At 37.6% G+C, this 23836-nt stretch overlaps 1 protein-coding gene across 2 annotated transcripts in view; it reads right to left on the bottom strand.

Moving 5' to 3' along the window:
- The window catches only part of TTC27 (tetratricopeptide repeat domain 27), a 181641-nt gene that overhangs the window by 107869 nt on the left and 49936 nt on the right, over positions 1-23836 (bottom strand). For both annotated transcript variants that reach the window (XM_081254404.1, XM_081254403.1), the window contains exon 9: positions 19267-19333. In XM_081254404.1, coding sequence (XP_081110530.1) covers positions 19267-19333 — 67 coding nt within the window. The remainder of the gene's footprint in view (positions 1-19266; positions 19334-23836) is intronic.

Raw genomic sequence — 23836 nt, forward strand, 5'->3', positions numbered from 1 at the left:
TAAGCTCTGCCTTAATTGATATAGTTTTATAATAAGTCTTGGTATCTGCCAGTGGAAGTACTCCAATTCTGTTCTTCATGACTGACTTCGCTATTCTTAGCCTTTCACATTTCCATATGAATTTTAAAGTCAGCTTGAGTTCCACAAAACCAGAAAAAACAACAGCAACAGCAAAAACAAAAATCAAGAGCTGGAATTTTGTTACGGATTGCATTGACAATGTAGGTTAATTTGAGGAGACTTGAAATTTTAAAATATTGAGCCCCCCACGTACATAGCATATTCCTCTATTTAGGTCATTAATTTCTCTTAATAATGTTCTGTAGATTTTAGCACAGAGGGCTTGTAAATCCTTTGACAGATTCACTCCTAGGAATGTGATGTTTTTTAACATTATTGCAGGTGCTATCTTTTCCCCCTCTTTTTAATTTTTTTTAATTATGGTAAGATACATACATACATATATAAAATGTACCCTCTTGACCATTTTTAACTGTACAGTTTACTTATGCAACCAATCTCTAGAATTCTTCTCATCCTGCAACTGAAACTCTATACCCATTAAACAACAATTCCCCACTCCACCCCAAGGCAACAACCACCATGCTCCTCTCTGGTTTGTTTGCTTGCTTTTTGTTTTGGGTTTGTTTCTTTTTTGGGGGGCCGTGTTTTTTTGGGCATCTCATGTAGAATTTTAGTTCCCCGACCAGGGATCGAATCCATGCCCTCTGCAGTGGAAGTGCAGAGTCTTAACCACTGGACTGCCAGGGAAGTCCCCACTATGCTACTTTTTCTTTCTATGAATTTGATTACTCTAGGTACCTCATATAAATAAGTGGAAACAGGCAGTTGCAAATGCTATCTTTTTAAAGTTCATTTATTTTTACCTGGAGTCTATTAAGTAAAGCAATTTGATGAAATGTTGGCTCACTAAACTGAGTACTGGCTAAAACTCCAGTAAAAACAGACACTTAAGAAAGAAATTTGGGAGAGTTTCAAGATGGCAGAAGAGTAAGATGTGGAGATCACCTTCCTCCCCACAAATACATCAGAAATACATCTGCATGTGGAACAACTCCTACAGAACACATACTGAATGCTGGCAGAAGAACTCAGACCTCCCAAGAGGCAAGAAACTCCCCACATACCTGGGTAGGGCAAAAGAAAAAAGAAAAAACAGAGACAAAAGAATAGGGACGGGACCTGCACCAGTGGGAGGGAGCTGTGAAGGAGGAAAGGTTTCCACACACTAGGAAGGCCCTTCACTGGCAGAGACGGAGACAGGGGTGGTGGGGGGTGAAGCTTCGGAGCCACAGAGGAGACCACAGCAACAGGGGTGCGGAGGGCAAAGCAGAGAGATTCCAGCACAGAGGATCGGTGCCAACCAGCACTCACCAGCCCCAGAGGCTTGTCTGCTCACCTGCTGGGGCGGGTGGGAGCTGGGAGCTGAGGCTCTGGTTTCAGAGGTCGGATCCCAGGGAGAGGACTGGGATTGGCTGCGTGATCACAGCCTGAAGGGGGCTAGTGAGCCACAGCTAGCTGGGAGGGAGTCCGAGAAAAAGTATGGAGCTGCCGAAGAGGCAAGAGACCATTGTTTTGGGGTGCACGAGAAGAGGGGATTCAGAGCACCACCTAAATGAGCTCCAGAGACGGGTGCGAGCCGTGGCTATCAGAGCAGAACCCAGAGACGGGCATGAAATGCTAAGGCTTCTACTGTGGGCACCAAGAAGCTTGTGTGCAAGCACAGGTCACTATCCACACCTCCCCTCCCAGGAGCCTGTGCAGCTCGCCACTGCCAGAGTCACGTGATCCAGGGACAACTTCCCCGGGAGAACACACGGCGCGCCTCAGGCTGCTGCAACGTTACTCTGGCCTCTGCCACTGCAGGCTCGCCCAGCATTCCGTACCATCCCTCCCCCGGCCTGAGTGAGCCAGAGTCCCCTAATCAGCTGATACTTTAACCCTGCCCTGTCTGAGGTGGGGAAGAGACGACATCAGGCGACCTACACGCAGAGGCAGAGCCAAATCCAAAGCTGAACCTCAGGAGCTGTGCAAACAAAGAAGAGAAAGGGAAATCTCTCCCAGCAGCCTTAGGAGCATCAGATTAAATCTCAACAATCAACTTGATGTACCCTGCATCTGTGGAATACCTGAATAGACAATGAATCATCCCAAATTGAGGCGGTAGACTTTGGGAGCAACGATATACACATATTTTTCTTTTTGTCTTTTTGTGCGTGTGCATGTGTATGCTTCTGTGTGTGATTTTGTCTGTATAGCTTTGTTTTTACCATTTGTCCTAGGGTTCTGTCTGTCCATTTTCTCTTCATTTTTTTTAGTATACTTTTTAGTGCTTGCTATCATTGGTGGATTTGTTTTTTGGTTTGGTTGCTCTTTCTTTCTTTTTTTTTAATTACCTTGTAAATTTTTAAAATTTTTATTATTTTAATAACTTTATTTTATTTATTTTTCATTCTTTCTTTCTTCCTTTTCTCCCTTTTATTTTGAGCCTTGTGGATGACAGGGTCTTGGTGCTCTGGTCGGGCATCAGGCCTGTGCCTCTGAGGTGGGAGAGCCGAGTTCAGGACATTGGTCCATCAGAGACCTCCCACCTCCACATACTATCAAACAGTGAAAATCTCTCAGAGATCGCCATCTCAACGCCAACACCCAGCTCCACTCAACAACCAGCAAGCTACAGTGCTGGACAACCTATGCCAAACAACTAGCAAGACAGGAACACAACCCCACCCACTAGCAGAAAGGTTGCCTAAAATCATAATAAGGTCACAGACACCCCAAAACACACCACCGGACGTGGTCCTGCCCAACAGAAAGACAAGATCCAGCCTCATCCACCAGAACACAGGCACCAGTCCCCTCCACCAGGAAGCCTACACAATCCACTGAACCAACCTTAGCCACTGAAGGCAGACACCAAAAACAACGGGAACTACGAACCCGCAGCCTGCAAAAAGGAGACCCCCAACACAGTGGGTTAAGCAAAATAAGAAGACAGAGAAACACATAGCAGATGAAGGAGCAAGGTAAAAACCCACCAGACCAAACAAATGAAGAGGAAATAGGCAGTCTACCTGAAAAAGAATTCAGAGTAATGATAGTAAAGATGATCCAAAATCTTGGAAATAGAATGGAGTAAATTCAAGAAACATTTAACAAGGACCAAGAAGAACTAAAGCACAAACAATGATGAACAACACAATAAATGAAATTAAAAATCTCTACAAGGAATCAATACCAGAATAACTGAGGCAGAAGAACGGATAAGTGACCTGGAAGATAAAATAGTGGAAATAGCTACCACAGAGCAGAATAAAGAAAAAAGAATGAAAAGAATTGAGGACGGTCTCAGAGATCGCTGGGACAACATTAAACATACCAACATTCAAATTATTGGGGTCCCAGAAGAAGAAGAGAAAAAGAAAGGGACTGAGAAAATATTTGAAGAGATTATAGTTTAAAACTTCCCTAATACGGGAAAGGAAATAGTTGATCAAGTCCAGGAAGTGCAGAGAGTCCCATACAGGATAAATCCAAGGAGAAACACGCCAAGGCACATATTAATCAAACTATCAAAAATTAAATACAAACAAAAAATATTAAGAGCACCAAGGGAAAACCAACAAATAACATACAAGGGAATCCCTTGTATGTAACAGCTGATCTTTCAGCAGAAACTCTGCAAGCCAGAAGGCAGTGGCAGGACATATTTAAAGTGATGAAAGGGAAAAACCTACAACCAAGATTACTCTACTCAGCAAGGATTTCATTCAGATTTGATGGAGAAATTAAAACCTTTACAGACAAGCAAAAGCTAAGAGAGTTCAGCACCACCAAACCAGCTTTACACCAAATGCTAAAAGAACTTCTCTAGGCAGGAATCACAAGAGAAGGAAAAGACTACAATAACAAACCAAAACAATTAAGAAAATGGTAATAGGAACATACATATCGATAATTACCTTAAATGTAAATGGATTAAATGCTCCAACCAAAAGATATAGACTGGCTGAATGGATACAAAAACAAGACCCGTATGTATGCTGTCTACAAGAGACCCACTTCAGACCTACGGACACATACAGACATAAAAGGAGGGGATGGAAAAAGATATCATGCAAATGGAAATCAAAAGAAAGCTGGAGTAGCAATTCTCATATCACACAAAAAAGACTTTAAAACAAAGACTATTACAAGAGACAAAGAAGGACGCTACATAATGATCAAGGGATCAGTCCAAGATATCAATTGTAAATATGTATGCACCCAACAGAGGAACACCTCAATACATAAGGCAAATGCTAACAGCCATAAAAGTGGAAATAGACAGTAACACAATCATAGTATGGTACTTTAACACCCCACTTTCATCAATGGACAGATCATGCAAAATGAAAATAAATAAGGAAACACAAGCTTTAAATGATACATTATACAAGATGGACTTCATTGATATTTATAGGACATTCCACCCAGAAACAACAGGATACACTTTCTTCTCAAGTGCTCATGGAACGTTCTCCATGATAGATGGTATCTTGGGTCACAAATCAATCCTTGGTAAATTTAAGAAAACCTAAGAAATTAGAGAAAGAAAAACAAAAATCCCCAGAGTTAACAGAAGGAAAGAAATCATAAAGATCAGATCAGAAATAAATGAAAAAGAAATGAAGAAAACAATAGCAAAGATCCATAAAACTAAAAGCTGGTTCTTTGAGAAGATAAACAAAATTGATAAACCATTAGTCAGACACATCAAGACAAAAAGGAAGAAGCCTCTCATCAATAGAATAAGAAATGAAAAAGGAGAAGTAACAACTGACACTGCAGAAATACAAAGGATCATAAGAGATTACTATAAGCAACTCTATGCCAATAAAATGGACAACGTGGAAGAAATGGACAAATGCTTATAAAAGCACAACCTTCCGAGACTGAACCGGGAAGAAATAGGAAGCATAAACAGACCAATCACAAGCACTGAAATTGAGACTGTGAATAAAAACCTTCCAACAAACAAAAGCCCAGGACCAGATGGCTTCACAGGCGAATTTTATCAAACATTTAGAGAAGAGCTAACACCTATCCTTCTCAAACTCTTCCAAAATATAGCAGAGGGAGAATCACTCCCAAACCCATTCTACGAGGCCACCATTCCCCTGATACCAAAAGCAGACAAAGATGTCCCAAGAAAAGAAAACTACAGGCCAATATCACTGATGAACATAGATGCAAAAATCCTCAACAAAATACTAGCAAACAGAATCCAACAGCACATTAAAAGGATCATACACCATGATCAAGTGGGGTTTATCCCAGGAATGCAAGGATTCCTCAATACATGCAAATCAATCCATGTGATACACCATATCAACAAATTGAAGAATAAGAACCATATGATCGTCTCAATAGATGCAGAAAAAGCTTTAGACACACTCAACACCCATTTATGGTAAAAACCCTCCAGAACATAGGCCTAGAGGGAACTTACCTCAACATAATAAAGGTCATATATGACAAACCCACAGCCAACATCATCCTCAATGGTGAAAAACTGAAACCATTTCCACTAAGATCAGGAACAACACAAGGTTGCCCACTCTCACCCCTATTATTGAACATAGTGTTGGAAGTTTTAGCCACAGCAATCACAGAAGAAAAAGAAATAAAAAGACTCCAAATCGGAAAAGAAGTAAAGCTGTCACTGTTTGCAGATGACACGATACTATACATAGAGAATCCTAAAGATGCTACCAGAAAACTACTAGAGCTAATCAATGAATTTGGTAAAGTAGTAGGGTACAAAATTAATGCACAGAAGTCTCTTGCATTCCTATACACTATTGATGAAAAATCTGAAAGAGAAATTAAGGAAACACCCCCATTTACCATTGCAATAAAAAGAATAAAATACCTAGGAATAAACCTACCTAAGGAGAAAAATGACCTGTATGCAGAAAACTATAAGACATGGAAGAAAGAAATTAAAGATGATACCAACAGATGGAGAGATATACCATGTTCTTGGATTGGAAGAATCAACATTGTAAAAATGATTATACTACCCAAAGCAATCTACAGATTCAATGCAATCCCTATTAAAAAATACCAATGGCATTTTTCACAGAACTAAAACAAAAAATTGCACAATTTTTATGGAAACACAAAAGACCCTGAACAGCCAAAGCAATCTTCTCAAAGAAAAACAGAGCTGGAGGAATCAGGCTCCCTGACTTCAGACTATACTACAAAGCTACAGTAATCAATACAGTATGGTACTGGCACAAAAACAGTAATATAGATCAATGGAACAGAATAGAAAGCCCAGAGATAAACCCACGCACATGTGGTCACCTTTTTTTTGATAAAGGAGGCAAGAGTACACAATGGAGAAAAGACAGCCTCTTCAATAAGTGGTGCTGGGAACACTGGACAGCTACATGTAAAAGAATGAAAATAGAACACTCCCTAACACCATACACAAAAATAAACTCAAAATGGATGAAAGACCTAAATGTAAGGCCGGACACTATAAAACTCTTAGAGGAAAACATAGGCAGAACACTCTATGACACAAATCACAGCAAGCTCCTTTTTGACCCACCAACTAGAGAAATGGAAATAAAAACAAAAATTAACAAATGGGACCTAATGAAACTCAAAAGCTTTTGCACAGCAAAGGAAACCATAAACAAGATGAAAAGACAACCATCAGAATGGGAGAAAATATTTGCAAATGAAGCAACTGACAAAGGATTAATCTCCAAAATTTACAAGCAGCTCATGCAGCTCAATATCAAAAAAACAAACAACCCAATCCAAAAATGGGCAGAAGACCTAAATAGACATTTCTCCAAAGAAGATATACAGATTGCCAACAAAAACGTGAAAGGATGCACAACATCACTAATCATTAGAGAAATGCAAATCAAAACTACAATGAGGTATCACCTAACACCAGTCAGAATGGCCATCATCAAAAAATCTACAAACAATAAAGGCTGGAGAGGGTGTGGAGAAAAGGGAACCCTCTTGCACTGTTGGTGGGAATGTAAATTGATACAGCCACTATGGAGAACAGTATGGAGGTTCCTTAAAAAACTAAAAATCGAACTACCATACGACCCAGCAATCCCACTACTGGGCATGTACCCTGAGAAAACCATAATTCAAAAATAATCATGTATCACAACATTCACTGCAGCTCTATTAACAATATCAGGACATGGAAGCAACCTAACTGTCCATCGACAGATGAACTGATAAATAAGATGTGGCACATAGAATGGAATATTACTCAGTCTTAAAAAGAAACGAAATTGAGTTATTTGTAGTTCGGTGGATGGACCTAGAGTCTGTCATACAGAGTAAAGTAAGTCAGAAAGAGAAAAACAAATACCATATGCTAACACATATATATGGAATCTTAAAAAAAAAAAAGGTCATGAAGAACCTAAGGGCAGGACGGGAATAAAGACATAGACCTACTAGAGAATGGACTTGAGGACACGGGGAGGGGGAAGGGTAAGCTGGGACAAAGTGAGAGAGTGGCATGGACATATATACACTACCAAATGTAAAACAGATAGCTAGTGGGAAGCAGCCGCATAGCACAGGGAGATCAGCTCAGTGCTTTGTGACCACCTAGAGGGGTGGGATAGGGAGGGTGGTAGGGAGACGCAAGAGGGAGGCGATATGGGGATGTATGTACATGTATAGCTGATTCACTGTTATAAAGCAGAAACTAACACACCACTGTAAAGCAATTATAGTCCAATAAAGATGTTAAGAAAAAAAAAGAAATTTGGTGTGTTCAACTAGCAGCAATTTGAGAATTAGGACAATTGCTACAGAACACTGTGCCATTTGCAACCATATACTTGTACGTGAAATGGAATTTCCACCATTTTCACATACCAGGGCAGAGGCCAGAAACCCCCTAAAAGTAAGTGGTAACATTTGTGTGTCTCTTTTTTTTTTTTTTTTTTTTTTTTTTTTTTTTTTTTTTTTGCTGTATGCGGGCCTCTCACTGTTGTGGCCTCTCCCGTTGCGGAGCACAGGCTCCGGACGCGCAGGCCCAACGGCCATGGCTCACGGGCCCAACCGCTCCGCGGCATGTGGGATCTTCCCAGACCGGGGCACGAACCCGTGTCCCCTGCATCGGCAGGCGGACTCTCAACCACTGCGCCACCAGGGAAGCCCTGTGTGTCTCTTTTTAAGAAAAGTTCTCTCATATCTCAAATCTCATTAACCAGAACCGCTGAAAGGTTACTCACTGAGTCAGTAGGCTTCTACAAATGTATCATTTTTCATACACACTTTAACATTTCTATTGTTGTTGTGAAAATTGAAATAAACTCTTTTATTTATAGTTAGAATATATTATAAGTTAAAGAATCAATCCACTTCAGCAATTGTTGATAAGGAGTGTAACCAGATACCTTGAGAGCAAAAGGGAGACAGCTCTGCACGCCTCAGTAGGAGTTTCTCACTAAACTATGCCACCTGAGCTGATGCTTGGGCTCAGACCAGAAAGGGAGCTGTAATCATCTGTTGATGACATCAGAGGAAATGCCAGTAACTACTTGAAAAAGTCAGTGAATACCACTTTAACTTACATTAAAAAGTAAATTTTAATATTATGACACACTATACACAAGGCATGATTTTACTTAGCTAACAATTTCCCACCATATGCAACATTACCCTCATTTCCAGATAAGTGCAAAGAAAATTATGTACCACCAAAGAGGATCTGGAGTGTTGTTTCTATTAAAAACAAATTTCCTTTCATTCTTATCATTATACATTTCAAATACTCTTCTTCCAGAGGTCACTAGGACCCTTTACATGACAGACAGCCAGTCTGTTCCTTTAAATATGAAGGAACTTTCACATAGTTGCTTTTTCTACACATAAATCAAGGAAACTCAGAGCTCTCCTGTGGATGCATAGTTGTTTGGCTACACTAAAGGCAAATCAAACAACACCCACCCAGGTCAGGCTGACCTTATAAAAGTAAGGAACAAAGAAATATTATAAAAAACCAAAACTATTCCCCCTTCTTAACGAACTGTTTAAAAGAGCATTCGTTGTTAAAATCAGTACCAAATAACGTTAAATTGCAAATGTAGTCTATAAACCATTCCCAGTAGAACAGCAGTCCAAATGCCCTGTCCTTGCTCTCTAGACCATTTAAAATCTGTCTCAAAGCTATTTTTCCCCAAGTCTTACTACTGCCTTAAACAAACCTTCCAACACAGCCAGATGAACCCAGTGCAGCTCACGCATGGCCATGTCCTTGCCTTCGCTGGTGTTATCACTCCATCTAGATCCCATCTGTCTTTCAAGGCCCCTCTAATCCTCCCTTAGTGAACAAAGCCTTCTTTGACTGCTCTGTTCTAAATATTTTCTTCTTTTCTAAGCAGTTAGGGGATTTATTTATCTGTTCTATCAGTTTGTAGTTTAAATTGCCTGGTACTGCTAATTACATTTTCATAAGTTTATCTGATCTTGGCTAAATTAAAAATTCCATGAAGGCAAGTCTTATGTTTTATACCTTTATTTCTTCCACAGTATCTAGCAGCATGCTTGGCAAATCCTGAGATTCTGGATCTCCTGCTATTACAACGCGCTCAAAGTTCTTTTCTCCACTCTGCAAATTTTCACATAGAAAGCAGACACCAGAGAGATCAAGCTGATGGTCATTTGGTTGCCTCAAAAAAGAAAGATCTCCTGCATTCTGGAGATGCCAGTTCATCAGCAGTATCAGATGCACCTTTCACATGGTCATGAAAAGCAGACCTATTTAAAGCATACAAATTATTTTTGAACTGGATTTTTCATCCTTTAACACCATGTGAATTCGTAATGTCAAAAGGCCTAACACCTTTAGCTTCAGTGATGGCCAAAAGCCGAAGCACAAAGCCATGAGTCTGAGTAAGACTCCTCAATATCAAATGTATCAACATCTTAGCTATAAGCCCCATATATTTCTCCTATCTGGGGACTGGAAGCTCCACTAAGGAGCTTTCCTTTCTTAAGGCTTTTTCCTTCACCTTACATTAATGCTCTCCATTATCACCAGCCTAATAAACAGCAAGATTCACTTTAAAAGTAAAATGTACACAATGATGTCAGTGTCGTTTATTCCTTAAAATCGTTTATCAAATAACATTTAAATGATTTTGCTCTTGCCCAAAATGCTTTTCAGATTTTTTTATTATTTGATATACAAAGAAGATTAAAAGTAACTAAAATGCAAGTTATAAAGTATAATATAAGCACCTGTGAATCTGGGACTGGTTTTGTTGTTGTTGTTTTTGCCATACCTTGTGACAGGTGGGAATCTTACTTCCCTAACAAGGGATCGAACCCACGTCCCCTGCATTGGAAGTGTGGAGTCTCAACCACTGGACTGCCAGGGAAGTCCCTGGGACTGGTTTTTTTAACCTATCATTACCTTTATAAAACTCATGCATGTTGTTACTTATAGCTATAGTTCATTTATTTTCACTTCACTGTTGTATAATATTTCATACTTGTGATATAAGATATCACAGTTTATTTATCCCTTCTCCTGTCAACAAACATTTAGGCTGTTTACAGTTTGTTTGCCATTACAAACACTGCTATTGTTAAACATTCTTATACACATCCACTGATGCACATGCACGAGTTTCTTAGGTGTACTTCTAAGACTGGAATTTCTAGAACACCTGTTATACACAACTTTTTGGTGTTTTTGGACATCTCTCTGATGTGGATAAACATGGATTACATTTTTTTTAATTCTGCTTTTTAATTTCAAGTTATTCCTAGAAGTTACATTTTCTCTCCCAAATCATGAACATCTAATAACTAACATAAGTTGCTAGGTTATCTTTGTGATTATACCCTATATTTCTTTAAATGTTTCACACATAGCTGTTATATATTATGAATGAGAAAACTGCAATTCATCCTTTAATCTGCTGTTTGTTGACTCTCAACCACAGTGGCTTGCCTTCTCTTCTGTTTATTGATCTTTAATTATGAGCTCACTGCTCAATTTTTAATTTGGGTTTAGGAGATGTTTTCCTCTAGAGAGACTGGTTTCTGCTGCCACAGCCAAGCAGCACCATGCATTCACAATCACTTCAGACTTGCCTGCTTCAGTCTTAGCTCAGTGGAAAGTTCTGAAAGTGCTATTACTTCAGGTAACTCCATCCCTCACGGCTGCCTGCCGAGGCCTCGGCTCCCTGCCTCTCATTGCTGGCCCTGACCCCAGCTGCTGACTTCTCTGAGTGTCTATGCACATATGTACGTGTTTAAGTCAGGTCTGAAGACTCCTTAGACACCTTTCTTACCTCTTGTGAGATTAACAGTGTCTTAACACCGTGAAAGCCTCTGCTCTCTGGTCCACGAGTCCCCCTTCTTCCTTTTATTTTAAGCCACGTCTTTAAATTTCGTAGCTCCTCCCTATTTCCTTTGCTGCTAAAGACAATATGGGGCAAGACAAGGTTGAAACCCAGTAAGAGACACAGGGAGACCAACCGAAGTTTAAAGGTAGCCCGAGTATGCTCCAGAGAGCCTGCGTATATCTTCAACCCAAAATAAGGATGGTTATCTAGCAATGAGGCAATGATGGACTTTGCTCATTTTCCATGTAGTTTTGTGCCAGACGTCTTTCAACTTTTTATTTTCAAATTTATTTTCTTCTTCAGAAAAGTTTCGAGAATAATACAAAGAATTCCCGTACACCCTTCACCCAAGTGTTAACATTTTGCCACACAACCAATAGTTTGATCTGCAGGCCCAATACAGATTCTACTAAAGATGGTATTTACAGATTTAAAATAATTAAATTCTACTAATTAACTACTTTTACATCCATTAACACAAGAAGTTACCTGAAATCATAAATTAGTACCTCACTTTATTTTATTGTATACACAAGTTTCCTGCCCTGTGCACTCCTAAGGTTTACATTCATCCTATCTTTCTGTTTGTTGTTTCTGTTGACTCTCAATCATGAGAGGGAAAAAATTCAATTCAATAAACATTTTAATATTGACAACCTGTGTTGGATGCTAAGGGTCAAAGGGACCCCCAACTGGAGATCTATACAGTAGATCCATCCACTCAATTTTAGGGTTTCTTTTGAACACAAGTTTCCAAAAAATATTTGGGTAAAACTAGCTTGATTTTGCCTTGAAAAAGAAGCTTCATACTGAATGTGAACACTGAGCAATTTCCCATTGGGCATTTGTTCTTCTCCTTCTACATTCTTTCCATTTAACACTTTAGGTAGGTAGAGTATTTCTGTTGTACTTCAGAAATTGATGATAAGGACTAATCTACACGGAAACCGAAATCTACTTTGACAAACTAATCCATCTTAAATATTACAGCTCTAAATAACATACATGCATTTTCCCTTTTAGTTATTCTTAGTGACTTTAATGAAGTATATGATAGATACAATAAAATAAACCCATATTTAGTATAGTGTTTGATCTGTTTCGACAAATGTATACACCACAAACATCAAGATATACAAAATTTCTATCAGCCACAAAAATTCCCTTGTTTCCTTGCACCTCTTTGCAATCAATCTGTGATCTATTTTCTGTGATTATGATTTAGTTTTGCCTATTCTAGAACTCTAATGAAAAGGAATCATACAATCTGGCTTCTTTAACTCAAAATCATGCTTTTCAGATTTCATCCACATTGTTGCATGTATCAATACTTCCTTTTATTGCTGAGTATTATTTCTTTAGATGGATATACTGCAATTTATCATTTACTTGTTGATGGACATTTGCACTGTTTCCAGTTTTAAGCTATTACGCATTAAACAACTATGAACATTTGTGTAAGTCTTTGTGGAGCCACATACTTTCATTTCACATAGACAAATACCTAGAGGTGGAATTGATGATTAACTGTATGAGAAAATGTCAAACTGTGTTCTAAAGTGGTTCTGCCATTTTATGTCACATTACATTTACAATGTATGAGAATTCCAACTACTCTGTATGGTAATATACCTTTTAAGTGATGTACAGTGGTATATTGTTGCGGTTTTAATTTGCATTTTCCCAATGACTAGTGATATTAACAATCTTTCATTCTCTTAGTGGGCATTCATATAACCTAATGTCATCAGGTAGTTTATTTTGTTTGTTTTTTTGTATTTTGTCCATAGTTTGTAATTTTTATCTGCAGACAGATGGGTCCAAAGAGCTTACTTGGCCATCACAGAAGCAAAAGTATTCCAAATAAATTTTAGAATCATCTTGTCAATTTCTGCAAAAAAAAAAAAAAAAAGAGAAGGGGGTTCTCCTGGATTCTGATTGCTATTGGATTTAAATTATAGCTCAATTTTGGGAGAACTGTCAACTCAACAATATTAAGCCTTCCAATCCATGAACATGGTAAGTCTCTCCATTTATTCAGATCTTCAATTTCTTAAAGCAATATTTGTCATTTTCAGTGTACGGGTCTTACACTTTAGTCAAATTCATCACTAAACATTTGGTTTTTTTTATGCTATTGTAAGTAGTTTTAAAATTACTTTCCCAATTATTCACTGCTAGTATATATAAACATAACTGACTTTTTTATATTGACCTTGTATTCTCAGACCTTGCTTATTAGTTCCAGTAGCTTTCATGTCTATTCTTTATAGAGTTTCCCTATGTAAAGAATTGTGCTGTCTATGCAAAACGATAATCTTCTATCTTCCTTTCCAATCTGCACTCCCTTTGTATCTTCTTAATGTCTTATTGCACTAGCTGGGATTTCCAGTTCAATGAAGAATAGAAGTGCCACTTTCCTGATCTTAGAGGAAAAACTAGTTTTTCATCAATAATGATTTTAACTCTGATTTTTCATAGATACCCTTTATCAGGTTGATATTCTCTTCTATTCATAGTTTACTAAGTTTTTACAATGAAAGGGTGTTGAATTTTTTCAAATGCTAAAATAAATAAATATAATGAGATAATCATTCAGTTTTTCTCCTTTACTACATTAATAAGATGAATTGCAATGACTGTTTCACGTTAAACCAATTTTGCATTCCTGAGATAAACACTATTTGGTCATAACTTACTATCCTTTTTATATACTGCTGTTTCATATATTTATTTTGCCCCAGATTTGTGGTTTTTTACAATGAGAGTTCAAATGCAGTACCAGTTACTCAAACATGGCTAGAAATAAACCCACAAATAAGCATTAACCTTAAGCCATGGTTAACTGTGAAGAAAGAAATCTAGCAGTTACCAAAGTAGATGATGGTAAGAAAAGAGCCATGTAAGATCCCACAAATCCTATTACTCATTATTCTTTCTCTGTCTATTCTTGAAGTAAGATATATAAAAGTAACCTAGTTCAACTCCAATCAAAAAAAATATTTTTAAGCCTCTGTTTAATAACAGTTAACCCACAAACTGAAACAAAACATACCCATCTCCTGCTTCTTTAAAAGTTACCAAGTTATGACCCAGATATAGCTACAAGGCTCATGATCCGAATGCCTGTTAAATTAAAATGCATGAGTAACATCTGGGGAGACAAGTATTCAAACCAGAAAGAAAATCAAAATCCTGGGTTATCCTGCTTAATATAGACATGTCAACATGTAATGCGAGGACAAACTATCAGAAGTATCATGACTATCTCACAGTTATACTGCCTATCTTAAAAAATTAAAATTAAGAAATAAGTATGCCCTAGAAGAAAAAAAGGTATCATTTTTCTCTTCAAAAATGGTTAGCAAACTATTTTAATTCCATAGTTAAGTATTTATTAAGTAGCCTTAAAATTAATAGCAGAAAGAGAAAATACATACAATATAATGTGTAACTTTCAAAGGTTTTTTTCCATTTTTCATTTGCAGAGACCTTGGGGCTTCAGGCAGACAGTCAGAAGGCAGGCTGCCAGTACCAATTCACACTTAAGCAGAACTTTTGCCAATGAAAACTGAAACACCTGTATGAATTACCTAAATTGTTCCCATTTTCAACAATGAAAGGAAATTAAAGGCATTACTGAATGTCACTGACTTGGCTCATCTGAAAGGAAATAACGTAGACAACACAGCTAATTTTAAATTATCAAGCCAATACAACATAAATGGCTCTCTAGAACAATGTGGGTTATTTTTACTATGACTCATTCAGTTTTCCTGAAATGTGAGGAAAGAATATCTCAGGAAGAGCATTACATAATAACAATGTTAAAAAGGTAAAGTATTCTTCTTGGGAAAATCTTCTGCCATTGCTGAATTAAAACTTTTTCCCAACATATCTCACATATATTTCAACATGCTACACCAACATGGAAACACTGGCAAAAATTCTTCCAAGAAAGAGATTTCACCATTAGTTTAGTAAACTTTAGGATAGCACATGAAAACTGAACGAAATTCAGGACCAATAAGCCATTCATTTGTTCAGTAAGTATACATCAAATGTTCAATAACTGTGATTCCTGTCCCTCCAAGTGCTCACAATACTCTGGTAGGGGACTGAGATTTCTACTATGGGACTTGCTCTTCTATCAACAGAGGAAGACACCTCACAGCCTCAAGAGTTCACAACTCCAGACCCTGGCCACCATGCCACAGCCAGAGCATGGAAACGTATGCTCAGGAAGGAAGAGGATGCTGCTTCTTTCCTCTCTACTGCCTTCTCTTCCACATCTACAGCCAATTCCAAACCGGCCTTATCCACTTAGGAAGTCCTATTCCTTGAAAACAGTAGCGCGCTCCTACAAACCAGCAACCAGATAAGCTGACTCATTCCTGAATGCTATGGGGGCACCAGGCTCTATCTACCCACTCTGAAGTATTTTCACATACACTCTGTAATTTGATCCTCAAAACAAGTTTTCAGTGCCGAGGGAGGGACACATCACTCCTTCCCTCATTTTACTGAAGAGGAAGATGAAATAAGTCGTTATCCTAAGGATACACTAGGTAGTACACTGGGTGGTAGTACTACCTATATTATGGAACTAAGTGGAGCAATGCAGCACCTTGCTGCAGGACAGAAATAAATCCTGTTTCTGGTTCTAGTGTACTTCATTCATTCCCGCATTTTGCATACTTTTCTTGAGCAACAACTGTGAGAAAAGCATTGAAGCACTGCAGTAGGCCTTGTAGAAGACCCAGAGAAGAACAGAGACCAGTGCCTAAAACTGGAAGTTTATAGTCTTATGGGGAAGATAAGACATACACATAAATAATTACAATACTGTAAGCCCAAATATGATCCTTGTTAAAAGAGAGTTCAGAAGCAGGGTAGCACTTAAACGTGGTCCCTCTTGCCTCAAACACTCCTCTGGAGTTATATAGGATATAAATAAAGGATATTTATGTACAGGACATACAGTTATATAGGATATAAATTTTAGTGAAATTCTTCATTGAAACCAGGGGCCACTTCTAATTCACCTTATTACCCACTTCAGAATCATGCACAAAGAAGGGATAAGAGGAAGGACTGAATGACAAAAGGAAGAGCTGATTTGGGTTTTTCTGGTGTATTCCATATGCTTCCTTTGGGATAAGAAATGGAATGGGTGGTGCACAGCCCAAAGTATGCTTGGGGCTCCTCAAAGCCCTCCTCATTATAAGTTCCTTGCCTTACTTCTTACCAATTAAACATTTACTTGGCATTAACAAACTCATCTCTTTAGAAGAGTTAGGCCCGGCACTATAAAGCACTGTCACTGAACAGCTTTCCTCGAAAAAGAGATCAGTCCTCAGGTCAGTGCTGACTTGGAAGAGAGCTGGAGGAGGAGAGCAGAAAAATTATGTATTATAAAGCCCTGGGGGAAAGTATGAAACCTGAGTTTACGACCTTCATTGCAAGTTAGGAGGGATGAGTCACCTACCATCACAGGTTACCAGAGTTAATTACTTCAGAAACACCTCACTGTACAGAGGAACAAGAACAGGAAAAGAAAAAAGAAAGAAAGAGAGGAAGAGAAAAGAATCAGAAAAGAAATAAGAAAAGGTTAAAGAATACACCCCACCCACAAAAAACACTAAAAAAAAAAAAGTTAACTGCTTGAATGTAAATAGAGTGTTTTAATGTCATTTCAGGATAACTGTGGATAACCTATATTCCACAATAATCTGTTTATGAAGCCAAACCCAAGAAGGCATTACTGCTGACCACTGTCCCCGTGAGAGGACAGCAGGAACACTTCCTATCATATGCTGCATCCTGTTTAGCTCAGTCATCAGAAGAAACACAAGCATCCTGGTCATCATTTATCATCTAGATAATAGGTGACCGTCCCCATCCAGCTCTGTACTTCCCTACACTGACTCAAGCTCCCCATCATTCCAGACCCTCCATGTCCTTTCCTGTGCCTCACATCAGGAAGACCCATGTTCAACATCACCTTCCCATTGAGATCTTCCCCCACCTTCTTGTCTACAACAGCCATCCCCAACCCATTCTTATTCCCTTATACTGTTTTATATTTACACTAAGCACTTCTATTAAATATCTATTTCTTTTTTTGTCTACTGTGTTATTTCCCTCACAAGAGTGTAAAGTGGGGCTTCCCTGGTGGCGCAGTGGTTGAGAGTCCGCCTGCCGATGCAGGGGACGCGGGTTCGTGCCCCGGTCTGGGAAGATCCCACATGCTGCGGAGCAGCTGGGCCCGTGAGCCATGGCCGCTGAGCCTGCGCATCCGGAGCCTGTGCTCCGCAACGGGAGAGGCCACAACAGTGAGAAGACCGCGTACCGCAAAAAAAAAAAAAAAAAAAAAAAAAAAAGAGTGTAAAGTGATGTAAACTCCAAGAGGGAAAAGACTGTTTACTGCTGTATCTCCAATAACCAGCACAATGCCTGGTAGATATGAAGTATTCAATCGATATTAGCTGAATGAATAAATGGGAGGTACGTAACAATTTTTAAAATATATCTTTGAAAAAATGTTTAACACTTTAGTTGTCAAATTCCCTATAGCATATGTAATGACTAATTAGGGACATTCTACATATTTACCTAAACACTCATATGCTATAATGAAAAACAGCAGATTTCTAAGAATACTTAAGTGAGAAAATAAAACAGGCACCCAGAGGACTCAGAAGATTAACATCCAACCAGTTCCAAAACTGTATGTAGAAAACAGTAACTTGCAAAATTCATTTTACAGTACAAAGTAAGCTAGCTTTCATTTCTACCAGATAAAAGTGCTTTATTTTTGCCTTATCTGAAAAATAACAAAGGAAGAAAACACCAGAATTCTAACTTGATCCCTAACTATGATAATAAAGATGCCTTTGAAAAAATGATGTATCTTAAGCAACTTGTGTTCATTAAAGACGTGTGTATCTTCTTCTTATCCATAAAGCTAAAAAGATACTGACTGACCTCTTGCTCTCTGACTTTCCTCTTCTAGAAAAGCCTTCTTTGATCATGAATCCTCAAGTATCTATTACTTTATCTTTCCTTTTCACTGCTGCCATTCTTCTCTAACTGTGGTCTTCATCTATCAACTTTATTTTCTTACACCCCATTCCCTCCTTAATTCTCTGTAGCGAGGTGACTACCCAGCTATTCCACTGAAACTGTCATAGAGATAAGCAACGCAAAACATCAAAGCCTCAGCCTTTCCTCCAGACTGCTCTCCACTGCTGAACGCTGACAAGTACCCCTGGCTCTTGACACTGCCTCCTGCCTCAGCCTCCAAAACCCATTCCCTCTGCTGGTTCTCCTCCTCGCTCTCTGAAGTCCTCTTTCTCATCACATCCGTGTCGCATCACCTTCAATCTGAGACGAAAGAGTTGCTTTGGAGTAAAGGTTCAGACTCTTGCTCTGTCACTTCATTTATTCATTCAACAAGTATTTATTGAGCACCTATTATGTGTGAGATACTGGACTAGGCCCTGGGATCAAACAAAGAACAAGAAATATTTGGTCACCACCCTCAAATCTAAGCAAGTGCAAAGAAAAATGCTTATGTCTAAATCAGCAGCAAGATATATGCAGCTTGGAAACTAAAATGATAAGCTTTTTTCCCCTCAATTTCCTTAGGTGGCAGTGTTTCATCATGAGCAATCTGAGGCAAGAATATACCAGAGGTAATAATTTACAAGGAAAAAAAGAAAAAAAAGAAATGGAATAATAATATAATAATATTATTATAATAATTATATTATTATATTATTATTAATAATAATTTATGAGGAAAAAAAGAAATGGAAAGGAAAAAGACACTATTACTCACTGATGTAAATGCCAGCAGCTCCTCTTCAGTTAACTTATGCACTGGGTTGTTCTTCTGGAGATTTGTGCTTTACATTAAAAAAAAAAAGCAAATTAATTCCAGAATGCATGTCATAATGAATGAAATATAATTTTTAAAAGGCAAGTAATTATATTTACATATTTGAAAGCACATATTTTAATATTACTGCATTATATAGAAATGTAGAGATGAGTGTGCCAAAGATAAGTACAAAAAGTAATAAAATGCTGAGAAATGAAATGTGGTTGGTGTACAAAATATCAACACAATTTCTTTTATAAGAAAAAAATGAAATCCAATCTGTGTCACTCCACAAAGAAAATGAAAAGAATTAATATAGCAACAACTCCTATTTATCAAACTCATGCAAAAAAAAATTTAGTATCACCATGAGACAGGCAAAAATTAAGAAATTGTCAAAGAGGCAGAACAATGGGCATTCTTAGATTCTGCTGATCCAAGTGTGATTTGATTGGATAATTTTGGAAAACAATTTAGCACTATCTTGTAAAGTGAATATTCATATATCCTAAACTCAGTAATTCCAGCCTAGGTATAAGAGCTCAGAGAAATTCTTCAACAGGTGTACCAGGAATCATACACACGAATATCCATAGTAATATTGTGTGTAATAGGAAAAATCTGTTAACAATCCAGATGTCCAAAAAAGAAACCAATATATTGTAAAATATTCACCCAATGGAATGTTATATGGCAAAGTAAATTTCAGCTATGTATAACAACATGGATGAGTCATAGAAAGACACCAGTGAGAGAAAAAAGCAAATCACAGAAGACTATATATAGTAAGATAGCGCTTTTATAAAGCTCAAAAACAAACAAAATGAAGCAACTGACTTAGAGGTATAAAAGATGTGAATAAATTTATCTTTTGAAAAGGTAAGAAAATGACAAAGACAAAATTCAGGACAGTGATTACCTTTTAAAGAGAGGCAGGAAGGTGAGATGGGAAAGAAGCACATAGACTGAGCAAGTGGTATTTGCAATTTTCTAGTTTTTAAATTGGGTGGTGGGTTCAGTTTATTATTATATTATATAACTTATATTTATATATTACATAAGTTATTTTGTATGCAAATATTACTTGTATTAAGAATGAAAAGAAAATACCACCTCACAAAATAGTACCACTTCCTCATAATTTTCAATACTGTTGGAGGATTTTATAATGAGCATAAAATGTTTACATAATAACTGTTAAATGAATATATTGTTGATAAAAAATAAATGAATGGAAGGAAGGAATTATAAAATCATTTTATATTGTACACCTGAAATTAATACAATGTTATCTCTCTAATTTACCTCATTTGAAAACATACACACACACAATACACACATACATAGTTAGACATTTCTAGTTTGATTGCACAAAGGAATTATGTATCAGTTGGCAAGATGATCCAAATAACCCCTAAGGTCCTTTCAGTTCTAATACTATGACTCTGATAAGTGAACAAAAACAAAAGTCATTCTAAAATAAGAACCTCAACCAAAATGGATGAAAATTCATCCCTCACATACAAAATTCCAATCTTAACTTCACTGCATAAAGTATACAGATAAAGTTGAAAGGCTACAGGCTCATTACAAGTAATTATGATATAGTAACTGAATCAGGCCACCACTCTTCACCATAACTTACTAACTTAGGCTTAGAATATATTACTCTGCATATCTGAAAATCAGACTATTAATTCAAAAGCAATTACCCTTCTCACTCCAGTTGTCTGAATTACTGAAGGATTGCTGTATTTTAAGGAATTTCTCCCACAGTTACTTTACATAAAAGCAATCAGGTATATTGATGTATGAGACACGTGGCCTCCAGGTAAAATCAAATTCAAGCAGGAGGCCAGTGAAGGGAAGGAGCTGAAGAAAAGGAGCATGAAGCTGGCCCCACAGTTTGGTCAATCCACCATCTATATGAATTCCCCCTATGTCTGCTTTCCAAAGAACCCAGCCCACCGCAATGTCCAAGTCACCTCTTCACAGGGGTTAGTGGCCACGGAGGTCACGCAGAGATCAGACAATATAATAAAATCACGACCCCCACACGCAAATCATCAATTCACAGATGTTCCAACCCAGGGGTTTATAAAGTGTATCAGATGCCCCAAGATTCAGAATATAATCAAGTAGTTTCTACCAAACAGTGAAGATTTAAATTGCCCATGAAATCCATTCAGCACTTTTTTTTTTTTTTTTTTTTTTTTTTACTTTTTATTTTATATTGGAGTATAGCCGATTAACAATGTTGTGATAGTTTCAGATGCACAGCAAAGGGACTCGGCTATACATATGCATGTACCCATTCTCCCCCAAACTCCCCTCCCATCCAGGCTGCCACATAACATTGAGCAGAGTCCCCTGTGCTATACAGTAGGTCCACTGGTTATCCATTTTTTTTTAAGTTTATTTATTCATTTTTAATTGTTCAATATATTTAGATTCTACCAAGATCATATTTGGGGGAAAAAAGTATTTGAAGACAAGCATTTTCTTGGTTTTTCAGTCCTCTCTCAACTGTGAAGTCTAACTCAATAAAGCTAAAGCACAACTGAGAGAAGCCTGGGAATATATATATTTGGTTTGATTTAGTTTCCTGTTGAGTTGACAATTATGAGTTTGCCAAAATAACCTTTTAAGAAATAGCATAAAGGAAAACTCAGAATTTGGGTCTGTAAAACCTGGATTCAAGCCCTAAATGCTGTACTGCAATTCTGAGTGAGTCATTTTGCCATTTGAACCCTGATTTCCCATCTGAAAAATAGAGAAAAACAACAACCTCTAGGACTGTTAGAACATTAAGGAGGGATAGTGTGAAAGTACATGGTATAATTCCTAGCACATAACATTGCTTGTAAATGATTGTTTATATTATTTATATACTAAGTATCGTTATGAATTGAACAAATAATTCTTTGGCAGTAAGCATAAATTCTGTCACTGGAATGAAATAATGTGATAAGACAACTGATTTGGATTAGAAACAGAACTCTGCATGTGTGATTCTTTTTAATCAAACAAAAGGGGACTGTAGAACTGAATTTAACTTTTGTATAAATGAAAACCTACTGTTAGTGTAAAGGAGACAAAATGCTATGAGGTGAACACAGAAAGATAAGTTCTACTGAGCTAAAACACAAATTTTTTAATAAATGCTCCCTTTATTAAATTGCCTATTACTAATTTAACCAGTCTCAATATTATAACTTTGTGAAATATTCTATTTTGAACATTACTAAATCTCCAGATGAGAAACGGGATATTTATATAGTCTAAAAGACCATGTTAATAACAAAAGTTAAAAAAGAATAACTTCACACTGGAGAAACCTGGCAGACCCCACTTTAATCATGTGATCAAACTTAACATGGCCAGTAGAGGAACAAATCAAAATTGTTTTCTACCTGCTGGGATGCAATAAGAACCACAAAACCTCCATTTTCTGATACCCCTGATAATGATACAAAATGTGAAACTAATCCTTTTTTTTTTTTTAAATCAGACAAATTCAAACTGAGAGTAAGCCTACAGAATAACTGGCTTATAAACTTCAGGTATCAAGATCATGAAAGTCAAGCAAAAATGAAGAACTATTCCAGATTGATAGAAACTAAAGGGACATGACAACTAAACGTAACACGTATGTTCTAGACTGGATCCTGTGCTATAACGGAGATTATTGGGACAACTGGCAAAACTTGAATGGGGTCTGAGTAGGAAGTGATAGTGAAATATGAATGTTAATTTCCTGATTTTGATAGCTGTATTATGGCTATGCACAAAAGCTCCCTTGTTTGTTGAAAACACACACTAAAGTATTCAGGGGTGATAGAATATCATGTTGGAAAATTATTCTCAAAAAGGTTATTTCCAATGCCTTGCCCTTGCAACTTTTTTCCAAATTTGAAATTATTTCAAAATAGAAAAATAAAATAAAATGAAAAACTATTTCTACCACACATAAGGTTCTCTTTTTTTTTTTTTTTTTTTTTTTTTTTGCGGTATGTGGGCCTCTCACTGTTGTGGCCTCTCCCGTTGCGAAGCACAGGCTCCGGACGCGCAGGCTCAGCAGCCATGGCTCACGGGCCCAGCCACTCCGCGGCATGTGGGATCTTCCCAGACCGGGGCACGAACCCGTGTCCCCTGCATCGGCAGGCGGACTCTCAACCACTGCGCCACCAGGGAAGCCCCCAAGGTTCTCTTGTATTAAAAAAAAATTCTAGGGACTTCCCTAGAGTTCTAGTGGTTAAGACTTCACCTTCCAATGCAGGCGGTGCGGGTTTGATCTCTGGTCGGGAAGCGAAGATCCCACATGCCTCGGGGCCAAAAAAACAAAACATAAAACAGGAGCAATATTGTAACAAATTTGATAAAGACTTTAAAAATGGTCCACATCAAAAAATCTTTAAAAAATAAAATAAAATAAAAAATAATTCCATACTCTGAACGTAAATACCCTCAAAGGTCAAAACAGTCACCTATCCTAAATACTTCATTAAGAGTCTATTCCTAGCCAAGG

Source organism: Mesoplodon bidens (genome assembly GCF_964165515.1).
Source record: "Mesoplodon bidens genome assembly, chromosome: 14".
NCBI classification, from domain to species: Eukaryota; Metazoa; Chordata; class Mammalia; order Artiodactyla; family Ziphiidae; genus Mesoplodon; species Mesoplodon bidens.